Genomic DNA, 25,065 nt, shown 5'->3' with positions numbered 1-25,065 from the left:
TCTGGTTTTGTAACCTGTAAAGAAATAAAGAATCCGGTTTTGTGGTCGCCAGCGCTGGAGCAACTTTTTGTTTTTTCTCACCATGCAAACCGATTTGCAAGTGTTTGCAAAGCCCCTCTGGCGTGGAGCTGGTGAAGGTGCGTACTTACTTAAAGGGATATTCCAATCCCATAAAGATGGGCCATCACGCTATTATCTGTCCTTCCCTACACAGTGGCACGGATAGGGGATAAGTATCTGATTGGCGGAGGTCTTGTGGGACCCTCACAAGCATGGGGTTCCCAGTATGAATGGGTGTCATGCCCTGCTCGGGCTACGTGCGGAGGTCTGCCAGATTAGCAGCACGTGTCTAGTCTTTTGTTTTGTTTTGGAGTCGAGCTAGATCCGACTCCCTTCAGGTGCACTGGGTGGGGACGTTGGTTTAAATTACACCCACTCCCAGTGTTCCGTGCGGGTTATAGCTTCTGTCTGGCTTTGGAAGCAAGGAAGGAAGGATTGGCTGTTCCTGCTCAGAAAAGATAAGTTGGTTGTTGTTTTCTTGTTGTTTGCTGTCTAGGCTGTTAGAGAGACACCTGTCCCCTCCAGGTTCTGAGGGAGCAGGCTGACTCTATTCCCCTTCACCATCTTAGGGATTTTAGGGTGTTTTCAGCCCAGGCACGAGGACACGTTATTCCAACCTTAAGGGTCTGAACGTGGGCATAGCAGTATAGGGAGAGCTGGTAGGGATTTGTCAGGAGGTGACCCTGATCCCCAGCTTCTGGCCTAGATACTTGTTTGTTTATTTTTCTATGTATCTGATATCCTGTCCGCCCTGACAATGGGGCAGCAGGTTGAGCATGCGCGCGCTGCCGCTCCATAATTCTGTATGGAAGTGCCGGAGTACGCTGCATCGGCAGACCCATAGAGAATGAATGGAGCAGTAGTGCACATGCCTGATCCCTGAAGTCAGATCCCCACTGATCAGGTACTTAGCCCTTACATAAAGTGGGCCCATGGGAGAGGGCAGCGGAATACAAATTGGGACCTGCTCATTTACAGAAATCTAATGAAGGGCACCATAGTGGGAACCAGGTTTTATTTATAGTTGAGGGCCCCTATGCAGGGACTGACGGGTAATGGGTGGCTGGCAGCCACGGCTGAGTTTGGGTCCCTTATTTGCCTGGGACCCTGACAGCAGCACCACCTGTACTGCCCTGATGTAAGGAACCCCCTCAAACAGCTTCCCAGATCTCAGCTTCCTGAACCCTGTATAGGCAAGATGGCGGTGGTTACCACTTTTTGTAAATGTACGGTTCAGCGCAAGCGAAGAAGAGGATCCAGAGTCCGCACAGAGACTGGTGACGGATGTATCACATAAGTGCCGCCATCTTGCGCCCTTTAGGTGGAGTTATGTTTTACATATGATCCTCTCGGTGACACTAGTTATTGGGGGAGGGGTAGCTCGGTGACAACCTCAGAGCTCTCCTCGTGACCTGGTTTGTGGCACTTCTGTTATTAAATAAAGTTGTAATCGTCAAATGAATTCCAGGCTCGACACGGAGTGATGCTGGTGGGCCCCACCGGAGGAGGGAAGACCACCGTGCGAAGGATTTTGGAAAAAGCCTTGACACATTTCCCTCCCACAGGAAGCGGCTTTCTGCCGGTAAACCTACACTTTTTTTTTATTTTTATTTTTTTATTTTTTTGCTAAAAAATCATAACTTTTCAGAATTTTCAGAAATATAAAGTTCAGGATAACATGTAGAACATCATGTAGTATCCAGTACGTCACTGGCTTTTCTTTACTGGTGAACTGTGTCCCCAGGTCTTAGACATTTATCGGTTAGTGAGCTTTACTAGCACTTTCTATAGAGCAGGGGCCACAGCGGCCCCCGGTGCTGTGCTGTGTGGTCTGCGGCTATCAGGACTGTGAGGCGGTGGAGAGACGTCTGCATCCTACGATTATAAAGAACTGAGTGCAGAGCACTTCTCTCCTCTGCATTAATTGTCAGTGCAGCTCTCGGAGCATTCATAGGAGCCGTGTGGCTGGTCCTGTTACGGGGGAAATGTTATGGGGACAGTATACGGCTGGTACTGTTATGGGGACAATATACGGCTGGTACTGTTATGGGGACACTATACGGCTGGTACTGTTATGGGGACAGTATACGGCTGGTACTGAGATGGGGACACTATATGGGTGGTACTGTTATAGGGACTCTATCTAGCTGGTACTGTTATGGGGACACTATACGGCTGGTACTGTTATGGGGACACTATACGGCTGGTACTGTTATAGGGACAGTATACGGCTGGTACTGTTATAGGGACAGTATACGGCTGGTACTGTTATGGGGACACTATGGCTGGCACTGTTATGGAGACACTGTACATCTGGTACTGAGATGGGGACACTATCTGGCTGGTACTGAGATGGGGACACTATATGGCTGTTACTGTTATGAGGACACTTTCTGGCTGGTACTGTTATGGGGACGCTATCTGGCTGGTACTGTTATGGGGACGCTATCTGGCTGGTACTGTTATGGGGACGCTATCTGGCTGGTACTGTTATGGGGACACTATCTGGCTGGTACTGTTATGGGGACGCTATCTGGCTGGTACTCTTATGGAGACACTATGTGACATTTAATTATATGGGGACACTATGTGGCTGGTACTGTTTTGAAACATGGGACTTTTATGGGGACATTATGTGACTGGTACTGCTGTAGGGACACTGTGTAACATTGTATATGTCTGGGACTTTCATGGGGCCACCATGTGGCTAGGACCATTATGGGGACAATGTATGACCAGTACTGTTATGAGGGCACTATGTAGCTGCCATTGTTAAGGGGATGCTGATACTTTTTATGGGGGCACTATGCGCCTGCTACTGCTAAGAGGACACTTTGGACTGGCATTTTTATGGGGACACTCTGTGGCTGGTACTGTTGTGGAGGCAGTATGTGGCTGGCACTGTGTGGTTGACAACTTAAAGGAATAATCCAGACCATACTGTAGCTGTACTTAGTGCAGACTAGTATAAATATGTGATTAGTGAGGGCTCTCTGGAACCCCCATATGTTGGGAGAATAGGGGGCTTTATATGCATATATTGTGAAGCCCTCTGCTGTTTATTCTGGGAGTCCATAAGGTGCAACCCCGACCTGTCAGACATTTGTGACATATTCTGTCCATATGCCATGGAATATATGGACTGTGAGAGTGGTACAAGCTTTCAATGTGGCCCCCAGACCAGAAAATGTGGCCCGCCCCTGCTCTGGTTATTATATGGATATTACATGGGTTTAGCCTGTATGATGGAAGAGTGACTTGTATTAATGCAGCATTATTGATTTATAAGACCACCACAAGAAGAAGGAGGGTGGAGACCTTCCTCATAAACCCCAAGTGTGTAACCCTGGGAGAGCTGTACGGTGAAATCAACCCCAACACCATGGAGTGGTCGGATGGTCTCCTGGCCTCAGCTGTGAGGACCTTCACACAACAGTCAGCCCAGGAGGATGGAACCATGACGCCTGCCACGTCCACTGCACAGGTGCCCGTGTACTTTATTACATAACGTTTCCTGGTTATACATGTACGGCACCGGTATAGGGGCCAAAGACCAGAGTGACCCCCTAATGTTATCTGCAAAACCTGTCTCCTGTTATTTCAGAACAAGACTGATGAGGATCCGCAGATGTCGGAGACCGCAAATGAGGAATATTTGGATGGCGGGTCGTCACTGTCTAAAGGTAAGCACCCCTGATCTGTATATTCATTGTGTATCGGAATCATTATCAGTGATATGGAAGTATTTCTACCAGTACAACATCAGTGATGGCTTCCCTTAGATACAATGTCAAAAAGAACAGGAGCTTCATTAATATGGCACTAATATATCTCAATGTATTCACATTCGGCAACTGACATAAATACACTGAAAAAACCCGCCATACAGGTATAAATGCTCTGCTTCTCATCAGTACATGGCTGCACTACTAGGGGAGCTCAGTGCAGTCACTAATCTACTGCACAGGACTTTATGCAATGATGACACTTTTGAGAATGCAAATCACTGGTATTTCTGTGCAGACACTGAACAAGCAAGGGATGCTGGGAGATTTTAGCTCTGAATATTGCACAGCACAGGCTTGGCAGCTCAGTGCACTCACTACCCTACTGCACAAGACTTTATACAATGACGACACTTTAGAGAATGCAAAATCACTGAAATTTTTGTGCAGACACTGAACAAGCAAGGAATGCTGGGAGATTTTAGCTCTGAATACTGCACAGCACAGGCTTGGCAGCTCAGTGCACTCACTACCCTACTGCACAAGACTTTATACAATGACGACACTTTAGAGAATGCAAAATCACAGAAATTTTTGTGCAGACACTGAACAAGCAAGGAATGCTGGGAGATTTTAGCTCTGAATATTGCACAGCACAGGCTTGGGAGCTCAGTGCACTCACTACTCTACTGCACAAGACTTTATGCAATGATGACACTTTTGAGAATGCAAAATCACTGATATTTCTGTGCAGACACTGAACAAGCAAGGGATGCTGGGAGATTTTAGCTCTGAATATTGCACAGCACAGGCTTGGCAGCTCAGTGCACTCACTACTCTACTGCACAAGACTTTATACAATGATGACACTTTAGAGAATGCAAAATCACTGATATTTCTGTGCAGACACTGAACAAGCAAGGGATGCTGGGAGATTTTAGCTCTGAATATTGCACAGCACAGGCATGGGAGCTCAGTGCACTCACTACATCACTGCATAAGACTTTATGCAATGATGACACTTTGAGAATGTAAATTACCAAAGAAATCTCTGTGCAGACACAGAACAAGCAAGGGATGCTGGGATATTTTAGCTCTGAATATTGCACAGCTCAGGACTTTAGAACTGCATTTTTAAGTTTCACTGTGATATTACGCTGATTTATCTATGTCTGCCATTGCTGCCTTTTGGATCTCAAAACCTCCATTGTGCTCTTTAGGTGACCCAGACTGGTACTGGATAATCCTGGACGGTCCGGTGGACACATTATGGGTGGAGAATCTTAACACCGTTCTAGATGACACCAGGACACTTTGTTTGGCCAACAGCGAAAGAATTCGTCTTCCACAAGGGATGAGGATGATTTTCGAAGTGGACAGTCTGGCCCAAGCCAGTCCTGCTACTGTCAGTCGCTGTGCCATGGTCTATATGGTGAGACTACTGGTCCTGTGAAGACACTGTATGTTTGATGGATCGGGTCTGACTATGCAGGAGAACAGAGGACCCCCAGGCGGACCCCTGACCAGTTGGCACTGGTCTTCTCGAAGGGTGGTCTCCTCATGCCTAATAGACGTGCATGGCTAATTCTAATCTCTCTTCATAGGATCCAGTGGATCTAGGATGGAGACCCTTTGTCAAGACTTGGCTCAAGCGAATATCCACCAGAGTCCCGACGAGCGGTGTCCAGTACTTGAGCACGCTGCTCGACAAGAGCGTGGATGAGGGAATCCGATTCATTCGCAAGCTTAAAGGCAACTTACCATTCCCCGTCCAAGACCTGGTGCTGGTGATGAACTTGTGTAAAATCCTGGAGGCTTTTATCGAATTCATGAGCGAAAATGGAGGCTTTGGGCAGAGTAAGGGGCGATTTATTATCTGTGGGTATATAGGCTATTATAAGCTGGGTCCTGCTTGGGTATTGTGGACCACTAAACCTTAAAGTTTCCCAGTCAGTCTCCTCCCCCTCTGGCAGCTGTAAACATATTCCCCAGTAAGTTCCCAGTTTGACTCCTTCCTCCTCTGGCAGCTGTAAATACAGTCCACAGTATGTTTCCCAGTCAGTCTTCTCCCCCTCTGGCAGCTGTAAATATATTCCCCAGTAAGTTCCCAGTTTGACTCCTTACTCCTCTGGCAGCTGTAAATACAGTAAGTTTCCCAGTCAGTCTTTTACCCCTCTGACAGCTGTAAATATAGACCCCAGGTAGTTTCCCACTCAGTCTCCTTCTCCCTCTTGCAACTGTAAATGTAGTATTGTTTCCAGTCTCCTTTTCCCTCTGACTGAGAAACTTACTGAGGATTATATTGTTGGCTGACAGTCTCCATCCCCCTCTTGCAGCTGTCAGTATAGTACCCATTAGGTTTTCAGTCAGTCTCCTTCCCCCTCTGGCAGCCAGCAATATTCTCCCCTGTGGGTACTCTTGCAGATAGCAGGATAATAATGAAACCATGGAGTCTGGAGAAGGGAAGCTCACAAGTCAATACTTAGTAGCCGTCCAGATCACCTGCATTATAAGGACAAGCTATGGCCATGACATCGCCCCCACATGTCATATTGTGGCGCTGCACGTTGCATCTTCCTACATTTCTGAGATTTTTTTGGGCTTCCTTCACAGCTCTGGACGACCTGAACGAGAAAGTTCCTCCTGCATCAGATAATCGCGAGTTCCGATCTGCGTCTGAGTCCAGGAGATCGTACACCCCGAGCCTGACGGAGAGCCTCAGAAGAAGGTCAGCCTGCCGAACCTCCAGCCATCTGGTGACATGAGGAACCTGTGTCGTCCTCCCCAGCTGTTGCGAGACTACTGCTCCCAGCCTAGGGCTGTTAGAACACGCTGAGAGTTGTAGTTTCTCAACAGATGAATAGTCACTGGTTGGAGAACACTGATCTCCTGTTACATGAAGGGACCATACTGGACAAATATGTCCCCAGGTTCCGAATAGAGCCAGGTTTTCCTGTTCCTCTCCATTTTCAAGCTCTCTGCTGGCTGTCAGTGGATGGAAACATTCTCGTTTACATCCAGTTGCAGAAACCTGCACTGATCAACCTCAACTGATACGGATATGAAGAGTTCTACTCATGTATCTGTGTCTGGACAGGTTCTCATCCTTTGGATGTAGACAAGAATGTTCCCATTCACTGACAGCTGGCAGGGATCTTTAAAATGCAGAATAATCGAAACACAAAGTATATTATATAGTGTCATTTCTTTCTAGAGAAGAACAGAAGTGGTTCTTGGAAAAGCACCCAGAAAAGCTGGCCCCTCTGCTGGGGAAGCTGTACATTTTTGCGTTTACCTGGGCGTTCGGAGGCGTCTTAACCCGAGAAGATGAACATGAAGGAGATTCCCTCATTGGGTTGAAGGCCAGAGACGAGGCCTTGGTGAACGTCACCTATGACTTCAACAGCTTCGTCCATGACTTATTTGAAGGCGAACAAGCCAGCGGTAAGTGACGACAGTACTACTACCACCATCCTCTGTAAACTGGCAGTCCTGGAGACATTCCTTTGAAGCAATGCAAAAAACTATCAACTATATCCATTATTTTTAAAGGGGTTGTCGAGAATTAGAAACACATTGGCGATTTATTCCAGAAACAGCGCCACTCCTGTCCAGTGGCCGCGTGTGGTATTGCAGTTTAGCCCCATTTACTAGTTCACCGCTGCTTCACTTCTAGCCAATCAGTGCCCATGGAGGCGTATAATGAGACAGAGAAGGATAGTCTACTTAGAAGAGATCCAGATTGGGTTGTGATTTTTTTTCCCACTTTTTTGTGAATATCTCAGAGACCACAACCCCCATCATGTCCTGCCGGAGTGGTGCACATTTTCCATCGCTCTCTGTCTCACGGATTTCTCTTTCTTCCAGGAGTCCAGATTCCTCTCGGAGAGAATTCGGTATTCAGTTACTTTGTTGATCTCCAGACCGGGAACTTTGTGTCTTGGGAGAGTTTAGTTCTATCCACAGAATCTGTGATCCACAAAGGTAAGTGTGATCCTCCTGACGGAAACGTGAGCCCCTTTAAGAACCGCCCACCGTGTCCTTAGTCTGTGGCAATGTCTCTGGGAATTGCTGCATTAACACTGGTGGCATATTACTAGATAGGTGCGGGTCCCACCTCTCTCCAGAACCGGACCCCCGAAGTGAGTGGAGAGCAGCTGCGCTTGCGCGGTCGCCCTTGATTGATTTCTATGGACCGCCATAGAGATTATTATGTGCGGCTGCTCTCCTCTCACTTCGGGGGTCCCGTTCTGGAGAGAGGTGGGACCCGCACCTATCTAGTAATATGCCACCAGTGTCTCAGATGAGACAACCCCTTTAAAGCGCCTAGCCTTGCAGTTTAGCAGGAGCAGGCGCTGTGTATGGCCCTCAGAGACTCTGATGAAATCTCGTGAATAATCTAATCCGATGGGTACAGGCATCTGATATAGTAAAAGGGGTCATTGCTTACCCACTGACTGGTATCCGTTACCCACTCATCCAACTCCTCGGAGAAGACAACCCTTTGCCAATCAGATGAGGTCCAACTCTGATACTGCTGCAAACATTGGAGCCTTCTCTGCTGATGCAGCTCGGTTAGCAGAGGAGCAGCGAGCGTCCGTCTGCTCCGGAGCCCCAAACGCAACTGAGCTGTTGTGTTAGACACACGTCTGGTGGCCCCCTGGGTCGTTTTGGCGGTGAGCTGCTCCACTGTAGTGTGTCCGTCCACCCTCGTAGCCGACGTTCACCTTTCACATGAATGGCACGCTGTGTTTCCGCATCGCTTATTCACAAAGGTGCCATTTGTCCTCTCATGATACACGTTCACCACAGCAGCACAAGAGCAGTTCACACTGCGCAGTGTCAGAAATACCGCCAACCGGGGCCCGAAAGCCAGTAACCCATCACAGCAACAAGGGATATGTGTGCAGACAGCCTATCACATACCTTTTATATACCCACCGAGCCAACTGAGAACACCTTATATACCTACAGATCCAGCTCAGCACACCTTATATAGCCACCGAGCCACCTCAGCACACCTTTTATAACCACCGAGCCAGCTCAGCACACTCTATATACCCACTGAGCCCCCCCTGCACACCTTATATTCCCACCAAGCCAGCTCAGCACACCCTATATACCCACAAGCCAGCTTAGCACACCTTATATACCCACCGAGCCAGCTCAGCACACCTTATATACCCACCAAGCCAGCTCTGCACAACTTATATACCCACGATCCAGCTCAGCACACCTTATATACCCACCGAGCCAGCTCAGCACACCTTATATACCCACCGAGCCAGCTCAGCACACCTTATATACCCACCGAGCCAGCTCAGCACACCTTATTTACCCACCGAGCCAGCTCAGGACACCTTATATACCCACCGAGCCAGCTCAGGACACCTTATATACCCACCGAGCCAGCTCAGCACACCTTATATACCCACCAAGCCAGCTCAGCACACCTTATACACCCACCAAGCCAGCTCAGCACACCTTATATACCCACTAGGCCAGCTCAGCACACCTTATATAACCACCAAGCCAGCTCAGCACACAGGACTTCCTTCATGAGCTACACACTGCCGACATAGACAGTAGTAAGTGGTCAGAATAATGGGACTCCCTGTGTATAAGTAAATGATGGCGCTCGCTGAGGTGGCGTTTTATATTCGCCTTCTACAAGGATAAGTACGGTATTTGCTTCGTTTTTCTTTTCTCCTTTATTGCATTTGCTGATTTTGCTGCTTCTTGGCGTTGCGACCTCTTATCTTATCTGTGGTCACGCTCCTGTGCCTCCTGTAGGAGACTTGTCCGGGTTCTTCGCATTATCCCATTAGCATATGAAAGTGATAAGACGGACGGCGGCAGGGGAAGTATTTGTAGCGCTGAATATAATTCCTGCCGTAGTCTTAGATGTGGACCCCTTAGTCGGTCATTTTCATATTCATTATACGGCACAATCCACAGATATTACTGGTTTCATTTCCTTTTCTAAGTTTAGCGAATCATTTGGTGATTTTCTAGACTTTTTGGGTTTATTCTTCAAATATAATCATGTACTAATCCCTTCAGACCTATGAGATGAGAAGGGTCCCTCCTGGCCCCTGATTGCTGATGTCGCCTTCACGTCTGTGGTTCCTGATCCGATAGTCTCTTTTGGCGGAGGAGCAGATTACTGGATCTCACTGCCTCCGACATATAATTGACTATAATGGGATCCGGACAGTTTCCAGCATGAGTTCTGGTTTTCGACTGGACACAAAAGCGCAGCATGCACCGGTTATTGTCCAGCTGAAACCTAGCACTCATGCCGAAAACTGTCCGGATCCCCATTGGGTCCCATTATAGTCAACGGGGTCCAGTGATGTGCGGTAATATCTGTCTGTGCCGGATACAGTGAAATACAGTAGTCTTTTCCTCTGCCGAAACAGACTACCAGGTCAGGTAACGCAGACATGAACGTACCCTCAGTATTAGGCCCCATGCACATGACTGTATCCGTTTTCCTGTCTGCAAATTGCGGATCCATTGACTTCGATGGGTCCGCATTTTGCTATAGGACATGTTCTGTCTCTGTGGAACGGACATACAGATGCGGAAAGCACACAGATCATCAAATAAATAGTACCACTATACTACACACATTAATAATACCATTATACTGAACACCTAAATATACCGCTATACTGTAAATATAGATATAACACCAGTCTAGTGTAGCCTTAAATAATAACGATATACCATACATATAAGTAGCACCGCTATACACCTAACTAGTACCACTATATTGTACACATAATAATACCATTATGCTGAACACATAAATTGTACTGCTATATTGTACATGTATATAACACTACTCTATCATAGCCTTAAATATTACCAACATACCATACATATAAATGGTACCACTATACTGTATACATTAATAGCGCCGCTAGATCATACAACCTACTATTACCACTATACTTTACACATTAATAATACCGTACACAGAAATAGTACCACTATACTGTACATGTATATAACACCACTTTATCAGACCCTTAAATCTCAATACAATACTGTACACATTAATAATACCGTACACCTAAACATAAGAGAGTCTCAAATGCAACACGCCTGCGTTAGGAGTCACTACAGGTATGTTATTGTTTATTTCTCTTGATTATGTAGCGGGGACATACTCCGCAGGGCTGTACAGACATTACCATCACAATGTGGGGGGAAACCGGAGCACCCAGAGGAAACGCATATAAACTCCATGCAGATGTTGCCCTAGGTTGGATTCAAACCCAGGACTCCAGTGCCGCAGCAGTGCCAACCACTGAGCTGCCCAGTAAGGAGAGTGGAAAGTTCCCTGAAGTTTGGATTAGGGCTGCAGCTATCGATTATTTAGTAGTCGAGTATCCAACGATTAATCAAGTACTCTAATGAGAAAAAAAACAAATTAAAAGAATGTTTTCCTTTATAAAAACTCATCAGACCCCCCCTGCCATCAGTCCTCAGCACCATCAGCCCCCTCCCTGCCATTCGTGCCCCCCCAGTGCCATCCGCCCCCCCCCAGTGCCATCAGCTCCCCCCCAGTGCCATCAGCTCCCCCCCCAGTGCCATCAGCTCCCCCCCAGTGCCATCAGCTCCCCCCAGTGCCATCAGCTCCCCCCCAGTGCCATCAGCTCCCCCCCAGTGCCATCAGCTCCCCCCAGTGCCATCAGCTCCCCCCAGTGCCATCAGCTCCCCCCACCCCCCAGTGCCATCAGCTCCCCCAGTGCCATCATCTCCCCCCAGTGCCATCAGTTCCCCCCACCTCCAGTGCCATCAGCTCCCCCCCAGTGCCATCAGCTCCCCCCAGTGCCATCAGCTCCCCCCAGTGCCATCATCTCCCCCCAGTGCCATCAGCTCCCCCCACCCCCCAGTGCCATCAGCTCCCCCCAGTGCCATCAGCTCCCCCCAGTGCCATCAGCTCCCCCCAGTGCCATCAGCTCCCCCCCGTGCCATCAGTTCCCGCCAGTGACGTTAGCTCTCCCTAGTGCCATCAGTCCCCAGCACCACTGAAATCAAATACTTACAACATTCGTCTTCTTCACGCGATGCCCTGGGACCTGAGGTCACACAGTGTCGGTGCGCACTTATGTGTACTACATCCTGACGATGTGTGTACGTCAGGATCCAGTGCAGCGTGGTGCCGGCGGAAGACCACAGAGTGGTAATAGCAAGCGCTTCACTCACGAGACAAATAATTAGCATCAAGGATTTTTTGGTGTCAAGTTACTAGATTGATTCGAGTAATCGTTTCAGCTGTAGTTTGGATAGAAATCTTAAGGCCTCTTGCAGAAGAGCGTGTCCTGTGCAGAAATCGCGTGTGATTCCCTGTTATGGACACTGCTTGTTTAGCAGGAGCGCACAGCATTATACTGATTTATAATGCTGTGCGTCTCTGCTGGACCTTACTTCTACAGAATATACATAATGCTGTATAAGGGTGCATTCACACGACCGGATATATTTTGCTGTCTGCAAAACGCAGGTCCGCAAAAAAGAAGGATAACATCTGTGTTGCATTCGGGGTTTTTTCGGACCCATGGTATCAATGCTATTCTTGTCCGCAAAACGGACAAGAATAGGACATGTTCTATGTATTTTTGTGGGTGCTGTGGAACGGACATACGGATGTGAAGAGAACACGGTGTGCTGTCTGCATTTTTTGAGGCCCCATTGAAATGTGAATCGGATGCAGAACGTGAATAAGGCCGCAAGGTCATGCAGAGACGCACAGCATTATAAATCAGTATAATATCGTGCAATCCTACGAAACCTGGAGTGTGATTGCTGCACACGTCACACCCAAGTATCGCAGTGTGGAGGGCTGCCATAGGAACGAATGGGGTCGCAGTGCAACTCGCATATTTGCTGTGACCCCATTCCTTGGGCAGGCCTGCTACACTGCGATACTGGGGCGTGACACGATCGTGCAGCATGTGTCACACTACTCAGACGTCCCTTACATTTGTGGTCGGATCGGCTATCAGAAAGGGGAACCTAACCTATCTAACCCCATCTCCAACAAGCAGTAGAGTTTAGCCATAACTGCTGTGGTAGGGCAGCCTAAAGGGGGCCACCCTAATGTGAAGTGACTGTAAGATGGTGTGGGTGGGTGGGTGAAATCAGCTGAATCAGCCTCAGCCTGGGCCCACAGGTGCCTATAATATAGCCTAGTAATCAGCCAGCCTGGGCCCACAGGTACGCATGAATAGCCTTGTAATCAGCCTCCCCTCCCACAAATGCAGCAATATCTTGCTTATACTTATCAAGAATAAAACCAGCATTTGTAGAAGGGTTTGTTCTAGGGCCCCTGGACTGATAGCGGGCCCCCACCTCTGGCCAGTCAGTGCGGTGGTGCATGGTGCGTCCGCTTTGCAGGGTGGAGTAATCTGACATATACTCCGTGGCCGTCTGCTCAGGACTGCGGCGTCTTGCTCTCTGCACCCCATAGCTGTAGGGGGTTCTCCGGGCTTACACGCCACAGATACTCATCAGACGTGACGTCCCGCTGCACTTCGCCAGTGTTTATTGGTGGCGGGTGCTATCTTTAGCTGGGTTTATTTTCATCTTCTATATTTCTGTCCTTACCGTATTGTGCTGACATTGTTACTGTGCAGTTTCTGCACATGGTGTTTAATGGTAAAGTGTGCATCATTTATCACATCAGAGGTCAGCAGGACACACAGTCCTTAAAGGGGTTTACCTAGACTGTGACATAGATGGCGACTCCCCTCTTGCCCCCACCGATCAGCCTCCGGAGCCGGCACTGGAACAGTACAGCTCCATCCACTGGGTGGTGGCCGTGACTGGTACTGCGGCACAGAATTGGAACAGCTCTGCAGTACCATTCATGACCAAGGATAGGTCATCAATATTACAGTGTTGGGAAAAACTTGTGCATGTATTTAAAGGGGTTAACCCCTTTCCATCTGCTCTATTTGTGCATATGGACGTCCTTCTTCAGGACCTCTATAAGACAGTCCCTGTCGGACCAGACTCTTACTGCATTACAGTAAACAAAGGGTCGCGATGGAATAGATCACCTGTAGAGGGCGCTGCAGAGGAACTGTATGGGCAGACGTGGTGACCTCATGATGAGAAGCTAAAACTCCTTACCCCCTTTCCAACAGTTGCCCCCTTTAACCCTGCATTAGGGCAGGGTTGCATTACTGCATTTCACAGGAAGGGGGCACTCTCTGCCCGATTATCATCCATGCCAATAGTGATCGCCATGGCTGCTCCTCTACAGGTGACCAGGGCATCTCTAGCTGGACAGACGGCTTCTTGGGAAGGTGGCATCTTACTGCATACTTCGGTATGATGCTTTTCACTGAGGAGGAGCTTGTGTTGCTGTTTGCATGATTTTATGCAATGGGTTCGGCTGAATTGGGTGAAATCACCAAATGAAAGGGTTCACATACTTTGGCAAAGGTTCAAATAACATAAAGGCAGCTTGTGTGGTTTGCTATGGTGTCTCTGGAAAGGGGGGCACAACCAAGAATGAATGCATCCTTTACGTTAATGAGGCCCATACAGTGTAGGATCCTGTAAGCAGATGGGGCAAGCAAACACTGACTCCAGGTTGTCAGGGTGTCACCCATTAACCCTATCTGTACCCCCACTGACTTGCTCATACAGTGCATTTTATTACTCTAGGCTATATAGAATTATTAATATATATTTTTTGGATCCACTTAGAATCGTTGTTATTCTCAGAACCCTTAAAGGACACAGGGGGCGCTCTTCAGGGCTTTATCTCCACAGTGGACAGTGTACGATACTCCTTCCTGACCAGCCTCCTGCTTCTGCATAAGCAGCCTGTTCTCCTCACCGGTGAGTAGAAGAAAATGGAGAGTTTTTATAAAAATGCCAGGGTAACACTGAACAATGACCTTTTCATAATTTTAAAACATCTCTTTACAGGGATCAGAATTCTGTTTTTCTGATAATGATCTCCAAATCCCCTACATAGCCACAAAGCTAAATAGTAATTCTGTCTTTCTGAAGCCACTAGCGAGAGCTCAAGAGCTTACTTATAGATATATAAAGCCACCACTAGAGGGAGCTCAGAAAAGTACTGCATATAGATATATACAGCCACCACTAGAGGGAGCTCAGGAGATTACTGCATATAGATATATACAGCCACCACTAGAGGGAGCTCAGGAGATTACTGCATACAGATATATACAGCCACCACTAGAGGGAGCTCAGGAGAGTACTGTATACAGATATATACAGATAAAGAAGAAAATCCACAGCACTCCTCAGTTCTGGTGAATAAGCTGGTTACTTTATTGGTAACAGCAGCATGGGAATAGCAACGTTTCAACCATCTCTGGTCTTTATCAAGCTAGCTTGATAAAGACCAGAGATGGTTGAAACGTTGTTATTCCCATGCTGCTGTTACCAATAAAGTAACCAGCTTATTCACCAGAACTGAGGAGTGCTGTGGATTTTCTTCTTTATCTGTATACTTATGGGACCCTCAGCCAGGATCCTGATCCGTGAGCACCAACCTATCTAGGTTTCTATTGGCAACTGTCCCTATATTGAGACCTGGAGTGCTGCTTAACCCTCTTTTTTACAGGTATATACAGCCACCACTAGAGGGAGCTCAGGAGCTTACTGCATACAGATATATACAGCCACCACTAGAGGGAGCTCAGGAGATTACTGCATACAGATATATACAGCCAGTACTAGAAGGAGCTCAGGAGATTACTGCATACAGATATATACAGCCACCACTAGAGGGAGCTCAAGAGCTTACTGCATACACATATATACAGCCACCACTAGAGGGAGCTCAGGAGATGACTGTATATAGATATATACAGCCTCCACTAGAGGGAGTTCAAGAGATTACTGCATACAGATATATACAGCCACCACTAGAGGGAGCTCAGGAGATTACTGCATACAGATATATACAGCCACCACTAGAGGGAGCTCAGGAGCATACTGCATACAGATATATACAGCCACCACTAGAGGGAGCTCAGGAGATTACTGCATACAGATATATACAGCCACCACTAGAGGGAGCTCAGGAGATTACTGCATACAGATATACAAACCAAAATAGAGACTCAGCCCTTAATAATAAAATTGAGAAATATCTTACATTACGTAACTACCATGTGTTGCTCAATAAGCACATGCCTGTGGCAAAAAAACCAGCAATATAAATTACAAAGAAAAAAGGGGGGTCAGTCAGCACATCCCAAAGCGCAGGGGCACGTTGCTACGGCTGAGAACAACACTGTAAAACAAAACATGCAATGCAACAGCTCTCTGCAAACCAAATAAAGTACAAAATTGCATCATAATTGCTGGTGCTATACTTATAAATTAGAGATGCTTGGCAAATCGTTTTGTACAAAATAATTTGAGCCCGTCTGCCGCACGTCAAGGCGATCTCTGTAAGACGGGTTCCTAACACTAAATTCTACCTGTTATGTGCCATGACGGCTACTATACAATTCAGGGAGTGTAGGTTCCACATGCATGCTGGGCCTGCTTTAATTTCTGTCATCTTTGGTGCCAAAATGGCCTCCATTATATCCAAGGAATGCAGGTACCAACATGCATGCCGGGCCCACTCCACACCACTCCTGGTGCCAAATGGCCACCAAAGACTGCAATGAGAGTCCACAAAAATATAGTATAAAAGACTTCCAGACCGCATGAAGTCAATAGTACATTTTATTAGCAAAATTCATAAGAAAAAAATCGATATATTAAAAACAAAAATGAAGAAATTCCACAGCACATCCAAATAGTAAAAAAGTGGAAAAAAGGCTTTATTCACCAGACACGCGACGTTTCGACCCGCTCAATGGGATCTTTCTCAAGCAGTGACCTGCTTGAGAAAGTCACTGCTTGAGAGATCCCATTGAGTGGGTCGAAACGTTGCGTGTCTGGTGAATAAAGCCTTTTTTCTACTTTTTTACTATTTGGATGTGCTGTGGAATTTCTTCATTTTTATACTTTGGAGGTGGATCGCCCCCACAGCCGCTGGCACTCCGACTGTACCCTACAGATAGTGGTGCTGCCCACACCTTTCTACCTGTGTTATATTAAAAACAAGTGCAGGGAAATGGCGGCATCAACTGGAAGAGGGCACAATGGTAACAATTTATACTAATCCAACAAAATAAAATCCAAGTTAAAGTGCAAGTGCAGAAAATGATAATACAAAATGTAAAGGACAGAATCAATTACCCACAGTGTGCCTCCTCTAGGATGGTGCCAACCATACAGATATACAGTATACAGCCACCACTAGAGGGAGCTCAGGAGATTACTGCATACAGATATATACAGTCACTACTAGAGGGAGCTCAGGAGATTACTGCATACAGATATATACAGCCACCACTAGAGGGAGCTCAGGAGATTACTGCATACAGATATATACAGCCACCACTAGAGGGAGATCAGGAGATTACTGCATACAGATATATACAGCCACCACTAGAGGGAGCTCAGGAGATTACTGCATACAGATATATACAGCCACCACTAGAGGGAGCTCAGGAGATTACTGCATACAGATATATACAGTCACCACTAGAGGGAGCTCAGGAGATTACTGCATACAGATATATACAGCCACCACTAGAGGGAGCTCAGGAGATTACTGCATACAGATATATACAGTCACCACTAGAGGGAGCTCAGGAGATTACTGCATACAGATATATACAGCCACCACTAGAGGGAGCTCAGGAGATTAGTGCATACAGATATATACAGCCACCACTAGAGGGAGCTCAGGAGATTACTGCATACAGATATATACAGTCACCACTAGAGGGAGCTCAGGAGATTACTGCATACAGATATATACAGCCACCACTAGAGGGAGCTCAGGAGATTACTGCATACACATATATACAGCCACCACTAGAGGGAGCTCAGGAGCTTACTGCATACAGATATATACAGCCACCACTAGAGGGAGCTCAGGAGATTACTGCATACAGATATATACAGCCACCACTAGAGGGAGCTGAGGAGCTTGCTGCATACAGATATATGTAACCACCACTAGAGGGAGCTCAGGAGGTGACTGTATACTTTATCATTGAGTTCAGTGTCTATGCTGTATGCATTAGACTCTTCTGTCCCCTATAGTAGACTTGCTCGCTGTCTTTCCTCATCCTGACTGGTAAATCTGTCTCCATGTACCGGTAATCCTGATACGATCTCTTTATTTTATATGTAGGTGACTCTGGAGTTGGGAAATCAACATTAGTGCAGAATATGCTTGAAAAGCTGCAAAAACCTGGTGGACTTTCTGTAAAGGCTGGGACTGTCCTAGGAGATATCTTTCTATTTAACGAGTCAAGAAAAATTAGGTACATGTGTAGTCATTGTATTTCAGAATGTTTCATCTAATAATGATATTCTAACACATCTGTTTTAAAAACTAACTGGACTTTAAAGAGTGTGTACACTTTTGCAACTATTGGGGTCATTTATCAAACTGGTGTATAGTAGAATTGGTTTAGTTGTCCACAGCAACCAGTCATGTTCCACCTTTCATTTTCCAAAGGAGCTGTCAAAAATGAAAGGTGTATTATAAATGGGTTGCTATGGGCAACTAAGCCAGTTCTACTTTACACCAGTTTGATAAATGACCCCATATGTTCTTTTCTTTGATTTAATACATACTGTGTATACAGCTCCTTTGCCAACCTATGTACCTCCATAGCTACAGAATATGAACAAATACTGTATGTGGTTTGATCCGGAAGCTGTGTGTTATCCCCTTGCTCAGTCTTATAGAGTCATCTGTAATCAGAGCAAGTTGTGTAATTCATAAACAGCTCTGAGCTGCATTTTGTCTTAAAAATCAGAGCTTGTACAATCATGTCAGGTGAGAGAAGGGGAGGAAACACAGACACGAGAGCAATGACAGAAGTGAGGAGGAGCAAGAGCGCAACTAATCAGGGAACACCCACTGAGCTCTGAATCTGCAGCTCCACAAGCAGGGAACACCCACTGAGCTCTGAACCCACACTTTCACAAGCAGGGAACACCAACTGAGCTCTGAATCTGCAGCTCCACAAGCAGGGAACACCCACTGAGCTCTGAACCCACACTTTCACAAGCAGGGAACACCAACTGAGCTCTGAATCTGCAGATCCACAAGCAGGGAGCACCTAATGAAACCTGAACCCACAACTTTACATGCAGGCAACTCAATGAACTGTGAAACTGCAGCTTCACAAGCAAGGAACACTTACTAAAACTCTGAATCTGCAGCTCCATAAGCATGGAGCACCCACTGAGCACCAAACATGCAGCTCCACAAGCAAGGAACATCCCACTGAGCTCTGAACCTACAACTCCATATGTAAGAAACGTCCACTGAACTCTGACCTGCAGATACACAAGCAGAGAGCACCCACTGAACTCTGAACCCACAGCTTCATAAGCTGGAAACACCCAATGAGCTCTGAACCCGCTGAACCACAAGTAGGGCACACCTACAAAGCTCTTAACCTGCAGCTCCACAAGCAGAGACCATCCACTGAGCTCTGAACCCACAACTCCACAAGCAGGGAACACCCACTGAACTGTGAACCTGCAGATTCACAAGCAGGGAACACCTACTGAGCTCTGAACCTGCAGCTTCACAAGCAGGGAACACCCACTGAGCCCACAGCTCCACAAGCAGGGAACACCCATTAAGCTCTGAATCTGCAGATCCCCAAGCAGAGTACACCCACTGAACTGTGAACCTGCAGATTGATAAGCAAGGAACACCCACTGTGCTCTGAACGCGCAGCTTCATAAGTAAGCAACACCTACTGAGCACTGAACATGCAGCTCCACAAGCAGGGAACATACTCTGAACTCGCAGCTCCACAAGCAGGGAACACCCACTGAGCACTGAACCCCTAGCTCCACAAGCAAGTAACACCCACTGAGCTCTGAACCCGCAGCTCCATAAGCATTGAACACCCACTGAGCACTGAACCCCTAGCTCTACAAGCAAGTAACACTCACTGAGCACTGAACCCGCAGCTCCATAAGCATTGAACACCCACAGAGCTCTGTACCTGCAGCTCGCCAAGCAGGGAACACCCACTGAGCTCTGAACCCGCAGCTCGCCAAGCAGGAAACACCCACTGAGCTCTGAACCCGCAGCTCGCCAAGCAGGGAACACCCACTGAGCTCTGAACCCGCAGCTCGCCAAGCAGGGAACACCCACTGAGCTCTGAACCCGCAGCTCGCCAAGCAGGGAACACCCACTGAGCTCTGAACCCGCAGCTCCACAAGTTCAAATAAGACTGAATGAAGGATCTATTACAAACTTCTGTGCATTACTGCTTTCATGCTCTGCGTATTAGATTTGTGTGATATATCAGTATATAGCATTTACCTCCATCCCTCATAGTCCTGAAAACCGCTCACAGACATACACAATTTCATCTGAATATGATTTCCTGCATTAGAAGAAAAGCACCAGATGACAATAAATATTAACAGATTATGTGATCAGTCTTTTACAGAATATTTCAACACTGACCTCCGTGTCCAGAGATGATGAAGATTCAGCATTATCTGTGGATGGTAAGATTATATCATGGGCTATGAAATCTGTCTGTCTGTCCGTCCGTCTGTCTCTATCTATCCTTCATATGTATATTATTACAGTACCAGTGTTGGTGGTAATTCACAAAGAGTCAAAGAGTCCTTGCTGATAGCAGCACCAACCTGTTTTCACGCCAAACAGGTAGCAAACCTTCATCCAGACACAAGGCTTCCAGATCCCATCACAGAGACCTGGCTTCTGAGCCCAGCTGCCTATTTAAGGACAGCCAGGTGCTGCCAAAACCCGGATCGGCACTTAAAATCTGATATTTGACCTCACCTGGCTGCAAATCAGCCCAGCAGCACATGCTGGGAGGAAAACACCAGTTTTCCCAGACCAAACCTCTCACTGTGTCACTTTATCTATCTACCTATGTTTTATCTATCTATCTCGTATCTATTTCTAGCTCTTGTATCCTCTTACTACAGTAGATGTGTATTTTCCATAGACACATCACTCACTGGAATGATCAAAGATGGACACACGTCTGAGGGTGAACCCGGCTCTCGGAGAATGAAACAACTCTTAGTGTCCTCGGTGCAGCTGGGGCCCCACACCAGCGCAGCCAGAATCCAGGGCCAAATCCTTAGCAAGCTGGTGAAGAAGGGCCGGGACACCCTGGGGGCACCGAGGTCTAAGCAAGTAAGAACCATCCCTCCGCCCCTAATTGATTTACTATAATTGGGGGTTATGACAACTAGTGCAGTAGTGAGGTGAGTCCCGGCATCCTTATGCTGCGCTCTTTGCACTGGTTCTTACACATTTCTTCAGCTGCTGCTGTGCCTCCTGTTTTACTAATATGCACCCAATTTTAGCTTTTTTATGTAAATTAATAGAGACGGGGTTCCCACGGGGGTGAACAATGACTACAAGGGGGGTTTCTCGTTCTGGAGGACCTGGCTTGTCCATTGATTTCAATGAGAGGTAGTGTAATGCCTAATTTCCCCTCTGGGAGTGCTGTAAGGGAATTGGACACTTCCTGCCAAGTTTCCTCCCAGATTACATCTGATCGCTGGCGATCCCAGCAGAGCGAGACCCTGCGATGAGCTTAATTTCTGGAGACCCTTCTAACAAGGAGGAAAGTACCATAATCAGCCGCCCCTTCTAACTTTTGAACTTGTACCTACTGCCCTCTATGCGCCAATTTTTAAGTTTGACCCTTTTTGCATCGTTGTGCGTTAAATCCATGTGTATAATAGTTTTCTCTTCTTTTTTGCGACACGTTATTACTCTCAGGTGGCCATATTTATTGATGATCTAAATATGCCAAACCCAGAAGAATATGGCTCTCAACCTCCGCTCGAGATGATGCGCCAGTTTCTAGAACTTGGTGGCTTCTATGACACCAAGTCCCTTACATGGAAGGTAAGTCGATCCCCCTTGGCTCTCCTGCTTGTAGTGGGTGTGGCTGGAATTTGATTGACACATCTGCTATCAGATGATTGGGAGATCAATGGAAACTTGCCATAGGCTCACTATAATATAATTTTCCGCCACGCTCATACGGCATGTAGCAATCCACAGCCTGCCCCTCAAGCCTAGCGATATGCCATCCTCATTTTATTAGATGGAAATATTCTTTTAACCCTTTCACCATCGCTTATGGTTATGTCCTACATCCCATGTCTGCCAGGAGCCCACGACTAACCATCCCTTGTCTCCCGTAGGATATCCAGGACACCACTGTGATAGCTGCATGTGCCCCCCCTGGTGGAGGGCGCAGTGACCTCAGCCCCCGACTCTTGAAATACTTCTGCATGCTGACCCTGCCGCACCCCTCCGTACAGGCTCTACAGCATATATTCCAGGTAATGGGGATGTATGAGGTGAGAAAACATGGCTGCTTCCTTCCAGACCAGCACCACACCTGTCCATGGGCCATGGCTGGTATACAAGTGAATGGGGCTGAGCTGCAATACCATAGACAGCCCGTGGTCAAGGGTGGCGCTGTTTCTAGAAGAATGTAGTCATAGAACTACATTTTTTGGGGGGCAAATTATAACATATCAGACTCCATTGCACCAGTAGAAAATGGAGCAAATCTATGAATTAGGTTGCAACCATTGCGAGTCGTTCAGCCATGCCAATTTAATATTTCTTTCAAACCCGGTGCAACGCAAGAATTAAAATGTTGCATATCCTAAATGCAGAGCACATTATTTGCAATTATTTTTTTCATGTACATTACACACTATTTTTTGGGCACATTTATGGTATTTTGATAAATCTGCACTGCCAATATCAGGACTCTCAGGCTTCGTTTTCTATGGTTCTTTTTGCTGGACATTGCCGCCCTCTAGTGGTCAATGTTAGAAACGACATTTAAAAAAAAGTGTATTCCGTAAAGTAAGTTTTCAAGGTGCACCTAAAACTGAGAAAGTTAAGGGCAAGTCTAATGGGTCCGGGGCAGAGAGTTCTATAGAACGGCTGCAGAACAAGAGAGGATGTAACAAGGGAGGATGAGAGTTGTAGCTTATTGGCTGAGCAAAGAGCACAAATGGGTTGGTGGACGGAGAAGAGTGCAGGGATGTATTATGCAGCATTATAGTGAACTTCTCAGAATGAGGAATTTAATTCTACAAGAAACAGGTAGCAAACACCCGAGAGCAGAACCGCTACCTGGACGCTGTACTGGGACACGTGAGGCCAATAGGAGGACAACAGACCGTAATTGTATAATACCGAAACGTGAGACCTAAAAAGTGTAGGACATGGCAGCCCTATTACATGATGATCCTAGACCTTTCTCCTACTGGATGTCCTAGTGTTTATAGAAAAATTACAAATATAAAAATTTGCACTTTTTATATATCTTCTTTGGGGGGGCCATTGAAAACACACCCTTCCTCACTTGTCTGTATGGATAGTACTGCAGGGTGTGTGCTTTATGGCAGCTGTAATGAATGGGGGAGTCAACTGTCAGAGAAATATCACAGATTATTATAGGTATTAGGGATGATGGAGTTCAGGCCCCATTTACCAGGGTATAACAGGAGCGCTGCATACAGAGCCTTATTTATAGTTATCTAAGCCTCCAATAGCTCTGTGATTAAATCCCTACCCTCTAATGATGATGAGATGACTGCTGACCCCACCCTCTTATTATAATGAGATGACTCAGCTAACCCCTCCCTCTAATGATGCTATGACTTTGCTGAGCCCACCTTCTAATTATAATGAGGGGACTCTGCTAACCCCGGCATCTAATGATGATGAGATGACTCTGCTGACCTCACCCTCTAATTATGAGAGGACTATGCTGTCCCCACTGTCTAATGACTCTGCTGACCCAGCCCTCTAATTATAATGAAAGGACTCTGCTGACCCCATCTAATGATAATGAGATGACTCTGCTGACCTCACCCTCTAATTATAATGAGATGACTCCGCTGGTCTCACCGTCTAATTATAAAGAGATGACTGCTGACCCTACCTTCAAACTATAATGTGATGACTGCTGACCCTACCTTCAAACTATAATGAGATGACTCTGCTGACCCTACCTTCAAACTATAATGAGATGACTCTGTTGACCCTACCTTCAAACTATAATGAGATGACTCTGTTGACCCTACCTTCAAACTATAATGAGATGACTCTGTTGACCCTGCCTTCAAACTAAAATTAGATGACTCTGCTGACCCTACCTTCAAATTATAATGAGATGACTCTGTTGACCCTGCCTTCAAACTATAATGAGATGACTCTGTTGACCCTACCTTCAAACTATAATGAGATGACTCTGTTGACCCTACCTTCAAACTATAATGAGATGACTCTGTTGACCCTACCTTCAAACTATAATGAGATGACTCTGTTGACCCTGCCTTCAAACTATAATGAGATGACTCTGCTGACCCTGCCTTCAAACTATGAGATGACTCTGTTGACCTTGCCTTCAAACTAAAATTAGATGACTCTGCTGACCCTGCCTTCAAACTATGAGATGACTCTGCTGACCCTACCTTCAAACTATAATGAGATGACTCTGTTGACCCTACCTTCAAGCTATAATGAGATGACTCTGTTGACCCTACCTTCAAACTATAATGAGATGACTCTGCTGACCCTGCCTTCAAACTATAATGAGATGACTCTGCTGACCCTGCCTTCAAACTATAATGAGATGACTCTGTTGACCCTACCTTCAAACTATAATGAGATGACTCTGCTGACCCTACCATCAAACTATAATGAGATGACTCTGTTGACCCTACCTTCAAACTATAATGAGATGACTCTGTTGACCCTACCTTCAAACTATAATGAGATGACTCTGTTGACCCTGCCTTCAAACTATAATGAGATGACTCTGTTGACCCTGCCTTCAAACTAAAATTAGATGACTCCGCTGACCCTACCTTCAAACTATAATGAGATGACTCTGTTGACCCTGCCTTCAAACTATAATGAGATGACTCTGTTGACCCTACCTTCAAACTATAATGAGATGACTCTGTTGACCCTACCTTCAAACTATAATGAGATGACTCTGTTGACCCTACCTTCAAACTATAATGAGATGACTCTGTTGACCCTGCCTTCAAACTATAATGAGATGACTCTGCTGACCCTGCCTTCAAACTATGAGATGACTCTGTTGACCCTGCCTTCAAACTAAAATTAGATGACTCT

At 46.5% G+C, this 25,065-nt stretch overlaps 1 protein-coding gene across 1 annotated transcript in view; it reads left to right on the top strand.

Moving 5' to 3' along the window:
* DNAH14 (dynein axonemal heavy chain 14) overlaps positions 1 to 25,065 on the top strand; it is a 176,164-nt gene that overhangs the window by 99,561 nt on the left and 51,538 nt on the right. The window contains 14 exon segments of the mRNA XM_044291995.1: positions 1,529 to 1,642; positions 3,350 to 3,544; positions 3,665 to 3,743; positions 5,006 to 5,217; positions 5,390 to 5,642; positions 6,399 to 6,513; positions 7,000 to 7,229; positions 7,653 to 7,769; positions 14,517 to 14,651; positions 18,052 to 18,184; positions 20,338 to 20,408; positions 20,879 to 21,072; positions 21,667 to 21,795; positions 22,098 to 22,238. Coding sequence (XP_044147930.1) covers positions 1,529 to 1,642; positions 3,350 to 3,544; positions 3,665 to 3,743; positions 5,006 to 5,217; positions 5,390 to 5,642; positions 6,399 to 6,513; positions 7,000 to 7,229; positions 7,653 to 7,769; positions 14,517 to 14,651; positions 18,052 to 18,184; positions 20,338 to 20,408; positions 20,879 to 21,072; positions 21,667 to 21,795; positions 22,098 to 22,238 — 2,118 coding nt within the window.

The sequence above is a fragment of the Bufo gargarizans genome, chromosome 4, assembly GCF_014858855.1.
Source record: "Bufo gargarizans isolate SCDJY-AF-19 chromosome 4, ASM1485885v1, whole genome shotgun sequence".
NCBI lineage: Eukaryota > Metazoa > Chordata > Amphibia > Anura > Bufonidae > Bufo > Bufo gargarizans.
The sequence above is the reverse complement of the archived record's forward strand: the minus strand, read 5'-3'. Positions and strand labels throughout refer to the sequence as shown.